The sequence below is a fragment of the Eutrema salsugineum genome, unplaced genomic scaffold (assembly GCF_000478725.1).
Source record: "Eutrema salsugineum unplaced genomic scaffold, Eutsalg1_0 scaffold_1, whole genome shotgun sequence".
NCBI lineage: Eukaryota > Viridiplantae > Streptophyta > Magnoliopsida > Brassicales > Brassicaceae > Eutrema > Eutrema salsugineum.
In genome coordinates, this window is record NW_006256909.1 from 21,116,212 (window position 1) to 21,131,511 (window position 15,300).

The following is a 15,300-nucleotide window of genomic DNA, read 5'->3' on the forward strand; positions in this document are numbered from 1 at the left end:
TAAGAGATCCTTTGCTGCATTTACCCACTTGAACACTGATGAGATCATTTTAATCTCATAGCCTCTCCCTAGCCAAGCCAGCTTGTTTAAACCTTGCATCATGAGATCCACCTGATAAAAGCTTAATGAATGTGAAAGAGTTGAGAGAGAGAAGAACTTGTGGAGATTCCTTGCTGAGTTGATATATATCTGAGTATGACTTTGCATTGCATAATTGAGCATGAACTTGAATTCTCATTATGATCACTTCTCTCAAAAAGAAAATGTGAACTCCCATTGCATACAACCTCTTTCTCTCATTTGCTCTTTTTGCTTGAGGACAAGCAAAGGACAAGTGTGGGGGAGTTGATATGTTCATAATTTGCATCATTTAGGTTGCATAAATCATTCCAAATCATGTTTTATTTCATGCATTTTAGGTCCTTAGGGTTTGTTTTAGAACTTAGGAGATGCATTAGGTCCCAATGAGTCTATTGCATGTTTTGAGTGTCTATCAGGTGAATATGGAGCTGAAAAGATGAATCCAGGAGGTGGAATGGTGAGCAAAGCTTGAAAAAAGTGGAAAATTGGGTCCTGGGAGATTATCGGCCATTCTCGCTGGCCAGGAAGGTTTTACCGGCCATTTCCATGTACCGCGGGTGAACTTTGTCGACCAAAACACGTACCGCGAATGAAGTGCATCGGCCAAAATCTCCGGGTATGAACGTGTCTCAGAAATCGCCTGTCCGGGGAGCCTTCCGGTCCGATTCAGATGGCGGGTCCTTCATAGAAGTTGGATAGCATTGGAGCACGGTCTCATAGCAAGTGGAATCGTGGGATTCGGACGCGTGAGCAGAGAGATAAGCTCGTCGGAAGAAACCCCTATCTCGCAGGTGTTCCGGACCGAGCAGATCAGTTCTGAAGGATGCGAAGGACGGTGCACTTCCAGGCCGATTCAGCTTCCGGGTCCTTCATGAGAATCAGAGACATTTGAGTCTTCTTTCCAGAACGTCCGAGAGCATTCAATTCGGATCTATGAGCAGGAAGATACGGTCTCCGGAATGGACACATGTCTAGACGCCTCTCTCTGGTCGTGTACATGCACTGCAAAGATGTGCCCTCCAGGAAGCCTTCCACTTCCCAAGCACTGAAACTTCCTTCATCAAAGTTGGAGATAAATGAGTCCTCTGTCTTCTGCAACCGAAATCATTCAATTCAGACAAGTATCACAGGAGTTACACTCTCCGGAATGCGAAGTGGTCTAAGCTGCTCTGGATGCTGCGAGATGGTCTTGCGACTTGGTTAGCCCGCAGGCCTGAAGATGAACGCCTGAATGCTGATGCTGCGAGTTGAAATGTGCGGGTAAACTATCACTGGAAGAGGTCTGAAGCTCCCGAGCAAGAGAAATGCTAAGTCCACAATCGTGCGACTTAGGCATGCGAGTCATCCGCGCCTGGATCTATGCCGCACGATCACTCGCAAACTACTGCGACTTAGGTGTGCGACCTGGGACATACTGGACTGACCCGCAGGATTTCCACTTGACCCAACTGAGCCGGGTCAGTACCCAGTTTGTCCTGGGCTGACCCGGTCCATTAGCACTAGGTATATATAGTTTTTTGGGAGAAAAACCCATGTATGTTATCTTCTCTCTTAGTTTCTCTCTAGTTTTCTTTCCTTTTTAGTGTAAAAACGTTTTTGATTAAGAGAGATCTCAAGGATTTAATCAATCTAAGTCTGTTTCTCATCATCTCATCATCTCATTTCTGCTTCTAATCATGATTAACATCATCTCTTGCAAAAGATTAGATGTGTTCTTCATGATTAGTGAGTAGTCATCTTTTAAGCTTCTAGGTGTGTAGATTAGGGTGCTTAGATGTAGATTAATGATTGTTTAAGCTTAGATTCTTTTCTCCTTTCCTTAGTTAGCTGATCCTAATGCTAGATCCTTGCACATCACTTGGGTCTAGAATCTGGGTTTTTCATGCACCAAAAGTGTTTGATGAAATGCCTGAATGAAAGCTAACTAAGGGTTTATGCATTAATGTCATGGGAATGATTGTTAAATGCATGAATGGCATATTAGAACTGTTTCTTAATGCTCATTGATTCATATTTCACAAATGATGATTTGGTTTGAAAATGGATTAGTGTAGAGGTTAGTGCCTTCATGAGAGGATTAATCTAGATTAGAGTTCTAAGTTAATTGGAATTTGAGATCATGTGATGCTTGCTTTATCTTTCTGTATAAGATTCAGTCTTTCTTAGCTCTTATTTTGATGCACAAAGAGGCTGTCTGGTCATGTTAGACTTGGAACCTTATGCTTGTTAATTGCTTATTCACTAATGGGAATTAGTCTTGAATTGGTAATTAACAAAGGGATTTCTGTCATGAGAATGAATTAATCTGAATTGGAAGTCTAGACTAAAGATTTGCAAGTGTTGCATTGTTTGCTTAGCATCATGAATTCACATTTAAAGCACCCTAATCAATGATCACATCTAGAGGTTTAGCTTTCTTTTTATTTGAATTTGAGTGTTTGTTTAGTTTCTCTTGCTTGTTTAATTCTTAATTACTGTTTGTTCTTGCTTGTTTTGTTATATGCTTTTAGATAATTTTGGTTACCAACTCATCTGCTTATTAGACTTGGATTAAGAATTGATCCTCATAGTTCTAGTGTCTAGAATCTCTCCATTTGGATTGATACCTCAAGTGCTACAATGACATGAGTAGTTGAGGAATTGATCAAGGATTGAAAAATTCCTACTATCACGATGAAGCGAAAAGGATGGTGGTAGTGATACGAGGATGGCTCGCGACGATGAGAGATGATGGTGGAGATGATAAGATAGAAGAATCTCTTGTAAACAGATTAGTTTTTAAGAGATTCGAATTTCAGAGTTTTTAGTTCTCAGAAATCAAAAAGAGAGAAGAACACGTTAAAAGTTTGATCAAAATTCTTCACTGAATATGACTTAGGCGATTTTCTCTTTTTTATAGACTAAGAGAGAAAATCGCAGCCCTAATAACAAAACAACATGGGGTTTGAAATAAAACAACAAGAAGTTTAATTTAAAAATAAAACAGCGAGGCGTCCCTTCTAAACCTAAGTGGTGCGCCTAAAACAACTAGTGCACAAGTCATTGTGACTTTGCACGTTATTACCCATTAGTAACAACTTCTAAGTAACTCGACGTAGCAATGATTTCTGCCTCGTTAAAAACCTTGGAGAAGAACCTCCTTGCCTTCCAAAATCTTCACCAAGGAAAAGAGTACAGAACCATCACCTAAGTTACCTAGTCATTGTTACTGGGTTCCTCATTCTTCAAGATAGAGATGTTGAAGATGTGAGCTCCAGCCTCCTGGTGATCGCTGTCCTCTGTGGCAATGAGTGCGTGAGCCTCCTTAGCCATCTCTCTAGCTCTGGAACGAGTGATCCTGCCAGCTACCTCTGGTTCCTCCTCCTCTGAGCTGGTCACGATCATATCATCACGGCTTCCCCCACACTTAGTCATTTTATTGTTGGGATTAAGGGATTTTTGATGGGGATTTATATGTTCGGTGAGGATTCCATTGGCTATTGAGCCGAATCTTAGAACTTTTTCTTCTGAATTCATTTTTATTGCATGAGAGTAGCGTCATGAACTACAATCTGATCCAGATGCTTGGTGACACGAAAGTGTTCATCCGGTGTCAGATCTAGTTTGGGAGAGCAAAACAAATATAGGAGTGGAAACCTACCTATGAGCGATTTGTGAATGCTGACGAGTCTTAAACATAATGCATCTCATCTTTTCCAGGGCCAGAGTGGAAACCTATTGGTCATGGTTGAGAGAGACAGTTGTCTATGATTACGACACTGGCGTATTCATACGTCCGTGACTCCAGTTCGAAAAGTTTAAGCTAAGATCTTATCAAATTTACTCTCTAGCAATGTTTTGAATGGTTCATACCCCTGAGAAAACTTCCCTGAACCCCAGCGCCTCTTTTCTTATAGATTTACACCGATTTTCATTCAAGCTTTAGTCTAGTTTATTTACTCTTTCAATCGATTTTCATTCAAGCAATTAGGTTAGCCGTTTTTCCTGTTTTCACCCGTTTTTGTTAAGTTTAGTTATTAGGTCATTTTAATTCTTGTAGTTTCTCTTTAAAATTCTTTTTTACGTTTTAAACACACCACCAAAACCCTCACAAAACTCGCCTGGTTCTAGACTTCCTTACTTCATATTTCTTTCGAAGGCTTTTGCAGGAAAGATCCTCCTTCCCTGTGGATTTGATCCCTAAGTACTACAATCGATCAGCTGTGCACTTGCGGCTATTGATTTCATTTAGGGTAAAACTTGACACCCTCACACCACTCCGCATCAAGTTTTTGGCGCCGTTTCCGGGGAAGGCATGCGTTTTCTTTTCCGCAAAACCCTAAGAAAGGTTGGTAAATCGACTCTAGAACCCCTTTTTCTGCATATTTCCATTTTTCGGTTATTTTGTTTCCATTTCAGAAGATATGGATCCTATAAATCGAAATCCACACTATGAGGATGGTTTCTATAACAGTCCTCAAGCCACCAGACGCAGAAAGAAACAGTACCTACGTGATATCTACGAAGAAATTCGAACCAAAGACTACAAAACGTTCCAGAACGAGCCATACGTACCTCCAATGGCAAACCCTAGACATCCTGTTCGTCGTCTGCCTCACCAAGATGAAAACGTCCAGCTTAGTCACCGATTGAGTCGACTAGAAACGATGGTCATGCACTTAATCGCCGCTGAAGCCACATCAAGAGCCGCCCTTCACGAGAAAATTGACAACATGTCAACTCACTTTAACAAAAAGCTTGAAGATCTTTGTGGTCAACCTCCACCCGCGGAAAATAATCGGTCAGATACGTTTCAGCCCCTTTCTATTCTTACAGGTCAAAGTTCATTTGATACATCTGCTGGGATGGTCAAAACCCATTTTCATGAGCGAACGGTGTACGCTATCAGCTTCAAAACATCTGAAGAAGAAAATGAGGTATTTCCCTGCAACATAGTTTTAGCATATTCTGTGAGCCAAAACTCACACAACCAAGAATTTGTGAAGAGAAACTAAGGGATCTGAAACTTCTAGGGTAATCGCAAGAACAGTAAGATCAAAAGAGGATTTTTATTGCTGTAAAGTGTTTAGTCTTTATTGCTTAGGGTTGCCAAAGTTGGCGGAATGAATTGCATACATCATATATTTATACTAACTTTCTAAACCGCCTAGCCGAAAATCTCGGGCGAGATTTTCGGAATATTTCCTTATCGCCTCGTGCGGCTGATCGCCTTTGCATCTCGCCTAGGGTTTTCCATGGGCTTCATCTTTCAAGGCTTTGCTTCGGCCCGTCCAAGCTTCTTTACGGCTCGGCCCATCTAGCCTTCTTCACGGCTCAGCCCACTTGCCATGGGGACATGATCTAGCCCACCGCACTGATACACGGCTTGGCCAAACGTGTTGAAGTGGGGCTCGGCCCATTTCTTTTGATGCGGCTCGGTCAACCTGTCTTCTTTCACGGCTCTCCCTGCTGGCCTATCTGCACGGCTCATCCATTTGTCTTGGTGAGAACGGCTCTCCACTTGTCATGGTGAGAACGACTCTCCCACTTGGCGACCACGGCTCTCCCACTTGGCGACCACGGCTCTCCCACTTATCTTTCTTCCATACTTAGCCATTCTGAGGTGGTTTATCTACTTGGGGTGAAAACCGACCCCAACTGTTAGCCCCCAGCTCGTCAGTTTCGGAGGCGAGAGTGACGAGGTCCATTATTTCTGACCGTAGGATAAACCACTGAGTTAGACGCCGAGGCGTTTTGGGAATGAAGACGCCGAGGCGTTTTGGGAATGAAGACGCCGAGGCGTTCTGGGAATGAAGGCGCGAGGCGTTCTGGGAATGAAGGCGCCGAGGCGTTTTGGGAATGAAGACGCCGAGGCGTTCCTAAGGAGTGCCAAGGATGCCGAGGTGTTCGAGATGGTACCGAAGATGCCGAGGCAAGATTAAGGACGAGGCGATTTTTTTTTTTTAATAGTGATAGCCCATGACGAGGTGATTTGAGGAGGTTATGCCGAGCCGAACAAATGGCGAGGCGTTTCGAGAGAAAGCTCGTGCCGAGATGTTTTGTTAGCGGCAAGGCGTCTCAAGAAAGAATGTCAATGCCGAGCCGTTTCGTTAACGACGAGGCGTTTCAAGAAACAGATTCAACGCCGAGCCGTTTCGTTAACGACGAGGTGATTCAAGAAACAGATTCAACGCCGAGCCGTTTCGTTAACGACGAGGCGATTCGAGAGAGAAAGAGTCAATACCGAGCCGTTTCGTTAACGCCTCGTCGTTTCAAGAGAACATATTCAATACCAAGCCGTTTTGTTAACGACGAGGCGTTTCAAGAGGGAAATAGTCAATACCAAGCCGTTTCGTTAACCTGGGTACCCTGACTGTTGGTCTTTCGAGAGGAAATTCCTGATCTTTCGGCGCGTGCCAATGACGCAGTCCGGTATAGCCAGTTCACCGCGGATCCCACGCGCTATTGGACGGCTTCCCGAGGTTTACGCGGAATTCACGCGCTTCGTTTTATCTATAAATAGGTGAGCTCCTTCACTCTTCCTCATTATCTCCAGACTCACTCGTTTTAACTAAAGGTAGCTCTCCCTTCTCTCTTATTTCTCTCTCTAGTTTATTTATTTTCCGGCTAGGGTGTCCGAGGTCTCTGCCATCCCAGATCTTTTTCCGGCAGAGGTTCGCCGAGTCCTTCTGTAATTCTTCTATAACTTGTAAATCATGTCGAGCCGCTCCGACGATTCGTTGGACTCGCTTTTTCATTACGAGCCGAGCCGCGTAGATGCCGAGGCGAGAAGTTCAACAGGATCCTCCGAGGTGTCTGTTTCGCCGAACCCTTCCAATTGTTCATCTAACGAGGCGTTGAATGACGCGAATCCATCAAACGAGGGTTCTGCAGATGACGAGCCGTTGGCTTCGACGAGCCGTCCCCAGGACCCGGTTCCTGATGAAGGTGTTAATCGCGCCATAGTAAAAGTCGAGGAGGAAGCATTTCCTTTTGACCTACTCGAGGCGAAGTACGAGTTGGAACGTCTCATGGCGTCCTGAGGCGCTTCCACATCTGGGCGAGGGCCACGAGTTAAAAGACTAAAGCCTGATCCACCTGGCTCTACGCTTTCTTCCCTTGAGTCGCTCGAGGCGTTGAGGCATCGCTTCGAGATATCCGAGGCGGTGGAGTTTGTCGTTGCCTAGAAGAGCGACCGAGCCGACAAGCCTCCAGAGAATCACTTCACTCTGTACGAGGCGTTCTTCGAGCTTTGCTTTCTCTGGTTCCCGATCCCCGGAGTGATCCTCGAATACCTTTGGAAACACGGGATCTCGATTGGGCAGATTATGCCGAGGGGATTACGACATATGATCGGCATTTTAGTCCGAAGCTTCGAATGCGGTCTTGACATCGAGCTGAATCACCTGCTGAACTTGCTGGAAATCAGGAAAGCTCCGAAAGGAAATAGGTTCTATATTTCCAACAAGGCGAAGCGACGGATTATTGGCGGTTTTCCCAGCAAGGATCAGTTTTGGACTGAACGCTTCTTCTACGTCTTGGTGAACGAGGCGTCGGTCGGCGAAGATTACGTTCACTGAACCAAGACCGCTTGGGGACCACTTGGTAGCCGACCCGAAGCTTTGCCTCGGCTCGGAGATTCAGTTGATATTCTCTTCCTTTTCTGAAACTTTTGCTTTTTTGCTTTGTTTTGCAGTTCGGTGCTATCTTCCCCCGATTCCCGTCGACCTCTTTACTGTTCGAGACTCTCTTTCGGCGCAGAAGATTAATTGGAGAAAAAACTTCACCCTCGAAAGAGTAGAAAAAGCACGAGCCATCCTTGCCGGAGTCCTCGTCAGTTCTTCGTCCTCAAGTTCTTCGAGAGATACCCGGGAGAAGATGGTGGTAATCGCCCTTAGAGAAAGGAAGAGGCGCGAGGAAGAGGAAGCCGCTAGACGAGCTGCCGAGGCGGCTCGTGCGCAAACCGAGGTGGTTCTGGCGCAAGCCGAGGCGGTCTCAGCGCAAACCGAGGCCGTCCGTCAACCCGACCCTCCGAGCCGGGAAGGGGATGTGATGATCCGAGCCGTAGAAGGCGACACTGCCGAGGCGGCTGAGAAAGATGTAGTGCCCGAGGTGGAACCAGACGAAATTATCCCCGAGGTGTCCGGGGACGGCTCAGCGGCGCGGAGTAAGACTCCTTCGCAATCTGCCATCCTGGCCCTCCCGAAGTCGACGAGGCCACCGACTTCGGTCGTCCAGAAGCATGACTCTAGCCGAAAACGTTCGGCTACTGACAAGGGGAAAGGCGTCGCCGTCCAGAAGGACGAGCCGTCCAAGAAGAGGCGGAAACCGACGCCCAGGGACCCCGCCGCGCGTAAATTGGTTGTTGACGACCCCGACGCTTCTGCCGTCATGTTCTCGCGTGTAAATAACGCGAACACGCGTCTTCCTCCTCCGGAGAAGCTGAGGAGGCCGAGGCCATACGGCGCGATGGCGCAGCGTGGTACCAAGGTACGTTTCTATTCGCTTTCCTTTATTTTCGTAAACTTTTGCTAAGTGTTTAACGCGAGCTTGTTCATTGCAGTTTGTTGCGGCCCGTTAACGACCTGATGGCCGAGTATGAGGTGGACCTGTCTAAGGTCGAACATCGCTTGGACGAGGCCCGAAATGAGACCGCGGCGCCAAAGGTGAAGCTGGAAGAGGCGCAAAACGAAGCCGCGACAGCGAAGGGGAAACTCACCGAGGCGATGACCCGGGTGTCGAGGTTGGAAGAGGAGAAGATAGTTCTCCGAGCAGACGTTAACAAAGTTTCCGCCTCGGTGATTCACCTGGAGAAAGCAAGGAGAGCCAAAAGCGCCAAGGTGGCGTTGCTTAAAAGGCGTATCGAGGCCAAGGACGCGCTGTTCGAAGCCAAGGTCAAACGTGCGAAGAAGGAGGCAAGGCGGGAGCTGACGGCGGAGTTTCAGGAACGCCTTGCCAAGGTGGAGGAGGGTTTGCTCAAGCTCGAGAAGGCCAAAAATGATGAGAACGATCTGGGACAGATCAAGGGCAATCTTGCGATGATTGCCGACCTAAAGAAGCCGGATGCCCCGACGCTTGACGATGAGGAGGCGAAGCTGAAAAGCTGGGAGAGTGAGTATGCCGACGACGAGGCGTACAAGCGTATTGCTTCCGAGATTCGGGGCGAACTGTATTACTCTCCCGTATCGCCGGACTCGGTCGACACCACCCTCAGCAACAAGCCGCTCGAAGAAACAGGGGCCAATTTAGGCGTTGTGGACCCAAACGGCTCGATTGCGGGTATGCCGATTCCCTCGAACCTTCTCGCCGATCGTGAAACGCAGTCCGCGGCATGAGTTTTGGCTCACAAATTTTTCTTGCTTGCTTCTGTACTTAGGATTTTATCCGTTCTCTTTTGAACTTTTATTGTTTTGTGTCTGGACGGCTTTATCCACCTGACTCTTTATTTTCGCTTAATGAATATATTTTCCTTAGCCGTTTTCAGACTTACTTGTCCATTAATCCGTAAAAATGTTTACGAAAAATTGTCAAGGACGAAGGCTGTTATGTTGAGAGCGATTTTGATTTCTTCCTTAACTGTATTTTCGAATTTGACCGAAACATGGGCTAAGGGATGAATTGTTTTAAAGACCTCGTTTAGGTTCTAGGCAAATCTTTGATAGTAAAAGAGTGTTACGTGATAATGTTTAGGCAAATCTTTGCTGGTAATGCCGAGCCGTGTTTACGGCGAGGCGTTTTTGCTTTGAATGTTGCCGAGACGTGTAAATGACGAGGCATTTTTGTTTTGAATGGTGCTGAGCCGTGAAAACAACGAGGCGTTTTGGTTTTGTATGGTGCCGAGCCGTAAGGACGACGAGGCATTTTGTCTTTGTATGGTGCCGAGCCGTAAGGACGACGAAGCTTTTTGGCTTTCGTTTTCGTTAGCCAAAGACGAATCGGTATTCTCATTGAATCTGACTATGGACCGGCGTTTCCGAGAGGATGACTATGCTTGTCCGGGTTTTAGGAGTTTACTTTGGTTTTAGAGAAAGCGATGTAGTCTCGGCTTATATTCTCGTGTGCGATAGTAAACCATGGCGACCTGATACGTTTTTGGTTTGATATTTGTATAGCGCGCTTAATTTTTATCCGTAGGGGATGTAACTTGCACCCTCGTCCTAGGAAAGGTGGTAAAAGTCCGTTTAGAGAACTTTGTATTTGTTGCCCCGTTGTGGCCAGCAACGAGACGAGGCGTTAGGTGGCTTAGTTTGCCGAGCTGAAACTGAGGACCGATTAAGGTCATGATTACTCGCCGAAGTGATGAGTGAAAAAATTAAAAAATCCGAACTTGTTACAATAAGTTGCTGATTTAGAAAGAACGAGAAACTAGCCGAAGCGATAATGAACAGAAGTGAAATAAGTAGATGATTCAAAACGAATTGAGAATGTGCCGAAGTGGCGATGTTCCTAAGTGAGCAAGCTAAAATTATAGAGTTAAAAGAGGTATGTATACGTACCCACTCCCCCCCCCCCCCTTTTAGGAGGGGGGACAGCTGAACCCGTCCGAGGACGGGCTGCCTACGTACCCTTTGCAGGGATCAAGCCATCCCGTACTTCATGTTGGTCGTGCTGTATCCTTAGTGATAGTATTTCTTCAGGTGCATTGTGTTCCATGATCTTGGAATCGCCTCGTCAGCTAGTGTCGCGAGTTTGTAGACTCCTGGACGAACCACTTTTGTGACCTTGTATCCCAATTTGCTCCAAGCTTTCCTGCGTTCTTCTCGGCAGTATTTTCGAAGACCTTCCAGAGAACGAGCTCCCCTGCTTTGAATCTTCGGCTACGAACGTTTTTGTTGTAGTATCGCGCCGTTGCTTGTTGATAGTTCTGTATTCGAATTAAGGCTTGGTCGCGCTTTTCGTTGATTAGGTCGAGCTCATCTAGCATCATTAAGTGGTTCAAGCCCTCCTGTCCTGGTAGAAGTCTTCGTCGAATACCTGGGAAATCCACCTCGGCGGGAATTACTCACTCCGATCCGTAGACTAAAGCAAATGGAGTTTCCCCGATGGCTTGGCGCGGAGTTGTTCGATGAGACCAAAGGACTCCTTCGAGTTCGTCTGCCCACCGTCCCTTCTTGGCGTCGAGCCTCTTTTTCAGACCGTCGAGGATCGTCTTGTTGGCTGCTTCGGCTTGTCTGTTCCCTTGAGGGTATCTTGGCGTAGATTTGCTGAGGCGGATTTTCCACTTCTCGCAGAAGGCTTCGAAGCGTGTTGAGATGAACTGGGATCCGTTGTCGGTGACTATCTCGTAGGGGACCCCGTGTCGGCAGATGATATTTTTCCAGACGAAGTGTTCGACTTGAACATCTTTTATGCTTGCGTAGGAATCGGCTTCGACCCATTTGGAAAAGTAATCCGTGAGGACGAGCAGGAAACGCTTCTGCTTCGAGCGATGTAGAGGTCTGACGATGTCCATCGACCATCTCATGAATGGATAAGGTGATGAAATTGACGAGAGCAACTCGGTGGGTTGATGAATTGTTGGAGCGTGTCGCTGACACTTCTCGCACTTCGCTGTAAATTTCTCGCAGTCCTTTACCATTGTGGGCCAGAAGTAGCCATGCCGTTTAATCTTGATAGCGAGCGACCTTCCGCTGGAATGGTTCCCGCACGCGCCGCTGTGCACCTCGTGCATGATCTTTCTTGCAACCGGTCCTTCGACGCATGTCATGAGAGGCCCTGAAAATCTCCACTTAAACACCTCGCCATCGACGAGGACATACCGCGCGGCCTGAGTTTTTAGTTTGCGGGCTTCCCATTTGTCAGTTGGCATCTCTCCATCGGCGATATACATTTGGATAGCTCCGAGCCATTCTTTGTCGCAGCCGTACTCCGGCTCGGCCGGCGAGGCGTCTTCGTCCATAGGAACGGCTTCGTCGTCCTCTGGTTCTTGTTCAGGAGGATTTATCAGCCGAACTCCTTCCACCTCTTCGATGCTAGGACGTTTGATGAATTCGACTGGGATCGTTCGCCGGAGGTCTGGGTCCGAGGTCGAAGCGACTGCTGCCAATGCGTCGGCCGAGCTGTTTTCTCCTCGGGGGATATGAATGAGTTCTAACTCATCGAATTTTTGCACCAACTCTCGGACCACTTTGAGGTAAGCTCCCATTCGTCTGTCCTTCGCCTCGTATTCTCCGTTGAAATGACATGCTACAAGCTGTTAATCGCAAAAGGTTCTTATCTTTCGAACTCCAATTCCCTGCGCTAGTCGTATGCCGGCGATCAGTGCTTCGTATTCCGCTTCGTTGTTCGAGGCGTGGAAGTTCAGGCGAAAAGACTGCTCCAATATTTCTCCGGTGGAAGAGGTGAGGCGGATTCCTATTCCCGAGCCGTGTTTAGACGACGAGCCGTCGACGTGCAGCGTCCACACTTCGTCTAGTGTTGGCTCGTTTGTTGCTTCGACGGGAAGTTCAATGAGGAAATCTGCGAGCACCTGTGACTTTGCAGACGACCTGTTCCGATATTCGATGTCGTATTCGCTTAGCTCTATGGCCCACTTGGCAAGCCGACCGGATTGGCTAGGGCTGTGTCGGATCGAGCGCAGTGGAAGCGTAGCGAGCACAACAATCGAATGTGATTGAAAGTACGGGCGCAGTTTCCGAGCCGAGACTACGACGGCTAGGGCAACCTTCTCGATCTGGGGGTAGCGAGTCTCGGCGTCGGTTAATGTTTGGCTGATGTAGAAAATGGGCTTTTGCTCGGATCGTTCTTCTCTGATAAGCATTCCGCTTACAGCTGTAGCAGACACTGCGATGTAGAGGAAGAGTGGCTCTCCTTCGACTGGTTTTGCTAAGATTGGTGGGCTCTCCTTCGACTGTTCAATTGTTCGAAGCATTCCCGTAGACGCGCGACGTGGTCTTCCTCCTTGAGTGATTTGACTAACATGTCGTCGATGTATACTTCCATAGTTTATCCGAGCTGAGCTGCGAACATTTTATTGACGAGCCGTTGATACGTTGCTCTTGCGTTCTTGAGCCCGAACGGCATGACTTTGTAGCACTATATCCCGCGATCAGTTATGAATGCCGCTTTTTCTCGATCGTCAGGATGCATTAGGATCTGATTGTAGCCGGAGAACGCGTCCATAAACGTTAACAGTCTATTCCCTGCAGTGGCTTCGACGAGCCGGTCTATGTGTGCCAAGGGAAAGCTGTCTTTTGGGCACGCCTTGTTGAGGTCGGTAAAATCCACACATACTCGCCACTTGCCGTTCTTCTTCTTCACGACAACCGGATTTGCGAGCCAGTCCAGATATTTGGCCTCGGCGATTGATCCTACTTTGAGTAACCTTTCGACTTCGTCGTTAACTGCTTTAGCTCGTTCGGAGCCGAGCTTCCTTCTTTTCTGCTTCACAGGTTTAAAGGTCAGATCCACATTCAGCTCGTGACAGGACACGTCGATGCTTATGCCTGGCATATCTTCTGCTGTCCAGGCGAAATTGTTGATGTTTTCCTTGAGGAGGGAAAGGAGTTCGCTTCTCAGAGGCTCTTCCAGTTTTGTTCCTATTTCGACGCATCGCTCCGGGCGCGCCTCATCTATACATACCGAGTCCAATGCGTCGCATACTGGCTCGGCGCGTGTTTCGCGGCTCTCCGCGATCTGTAATTGCTATAAGAGTTTCGAGAGCTCGTTCGCGGGCTCTCGGTCTGTCTTCTTCTTTTTGCGGTCGATGTCTGCTCGTGCGTCGGTGACGGGGTTCCTTAGCTTATGCTCGGCTAGGCAGCACATTCGTGACTCCTTCTGACTCCCCCAGATCGTTTTAACACCTGCTGGGGTTGGGAATTTGAGGCAGCGATGATAGGTAGAGGGTACCGCCCTCATCCCGTTGATCCACGAAGTTCCCATGATCACATTGTATATTGCTAGGTGATCGGTGACGCAGAATTCGACGATTTTTGTGACTCCGCCAGCTACCACAGGAAGCCTGATCGTTCCCATAGTCATCGTCGTTTCTTCTGAAAATCCGGTTAGAGGTTTGGGGATTGCTTCGACCTCGGAGAGGTCGATTCCCATTCTTCTGAGTGTTTCCCTGAAGATGACGTTCACCGAGCTTCCAGTATCGATGAGCACCCTTGCTACGTCATGATCCCTGATCGTTAACTCAATCACCAACGGATCGTTATGAGGTCGATCGATTCCTGCTGTTTCCTCCTCGGCGAAGGAGATCACTATGTTTGGGATGTCGGTTGGTTCTGTCCAATTCTCCTTCGCTTCGGCTCGGCGCTGATAGGTTTTGATGGAGGATACGGTATCTTGTTAGTATTGGGATCCACCCATGATCATATTGATCCTTTGCCTCGGCTCGGATCGCTCTTCAGGTTCGCCTCTCCTGTCACGCTTGGGGTTATCGCCTCGTCGAGGAGGATTCGCGGGTTCTGCCGCGCCGCTCGGCTCGGCTCTCTCTTGTTGTTCATTAGGGACGAGGTCTTTGATGTTAACCGCGTTTTGGAGCTCTCCCGCTGCCATCTTTGCTACGAGCTTTGCTCCTAACGTTTGGCATTGAGCGGTTGAATGCCCGTAGGTCTGGTGATACTCGCAGAAAGCCTTCTCGTCGTAGTTGGGAGACTTTCTCACCCAAGTGTTGTTGCACGGCTCTCCTCTTCCGCGTCTGGTGCCTACCTGGTAATTATGGGCGCCTCCGCTTCTAGGTTCATCCGAGCTCTGCGTTGTTGTGTTGCTTGATGGGTTGCCTTTCTTCGCGGGGCGCGGCAAAATTGAGCTTCGGATTGCCGCTTTCGTTGCTTCGTACTGCTCGTCCAAGTTTTTCATTTCCTCCTCGTTTACGACGAAGTCTGATGATCGGTGCAAAGCGTCTTGGATTGTTTGCGGCGTGTTGAGAGCCATCTCCCGTCGAAACTCAGACTTGTACCACAAAGATCGTTTCAGAGCCTCGAGTTCAGCCTTGTCGCTTATCCCTTCTATTTTGGATACGACTGCCTTGAACCTTGCCATGTAATCCCGAAGCGGCTCGTTCGGTCCTTGGGATAGTGTCCACAGGTCGGCATCAGATGTTCCTCTGTCCATAAACATCGAGTACTGTTTAAGGAACAAAGCGGAGAGGTGTTGAAAACTGCCGATAGAATTGCGCTCCTGCCTCAAAAACCATTCGAGCGCGGCTCCCTTGAGATGCTCCACGAAGAGCAGGCAGTATCCGGCATCTACTTCGCGTTCGGTGAGTTTAGCGGCGTTCTTTGTGAAGGCTCA

At 47.8% G+C, this 15,300-nt stretch overlaps 1 protein-coding gene across 1 annotated transcript; it reads right to left on the bottom strand.

Annotated features, from left to right (window-relative positions):
• Positions 1-13,704: 13,704 nt before the first annotated feature.
• On the bottom strand, positions 13,705-14,940 carry LOC112082163. Its single transcript, XM_024149262.1, has 2 exons — positions 14,421-14,940; positions 13,705-14,348 (listed from the first exon to the last, which is right to left on the bottom strand). Exons 1-2 carry the CDS (start codon positions 14,938-14,940, stop codon positions 13,705-13,707), a joined length of 1,164 nt encoding a protein of 387 aa, XP_024005030.1.
• Between the last annotated feature and the right edge of the window lie 360 nt (positions 14,941-15,300).

What these genes read in the sequence shown, in the direction of transcription:
- LOC112082163 (XM_024149262.1), bottom strand. Translation starts at nt 14,940, where the DNA reads ATGGCTCTCAACACGCCGCAAACAATCCAAGACGCTTTGCACCGATCA. An exon ending in CCCCAAGCGTGACAGGAGAG is followed by an intron (nt 14,349 to 14,420) that starts GCGAACCTGAAG and finishes AATACTAACAAG; the next exon opens with ATACCGTATCCTCCATCAAA.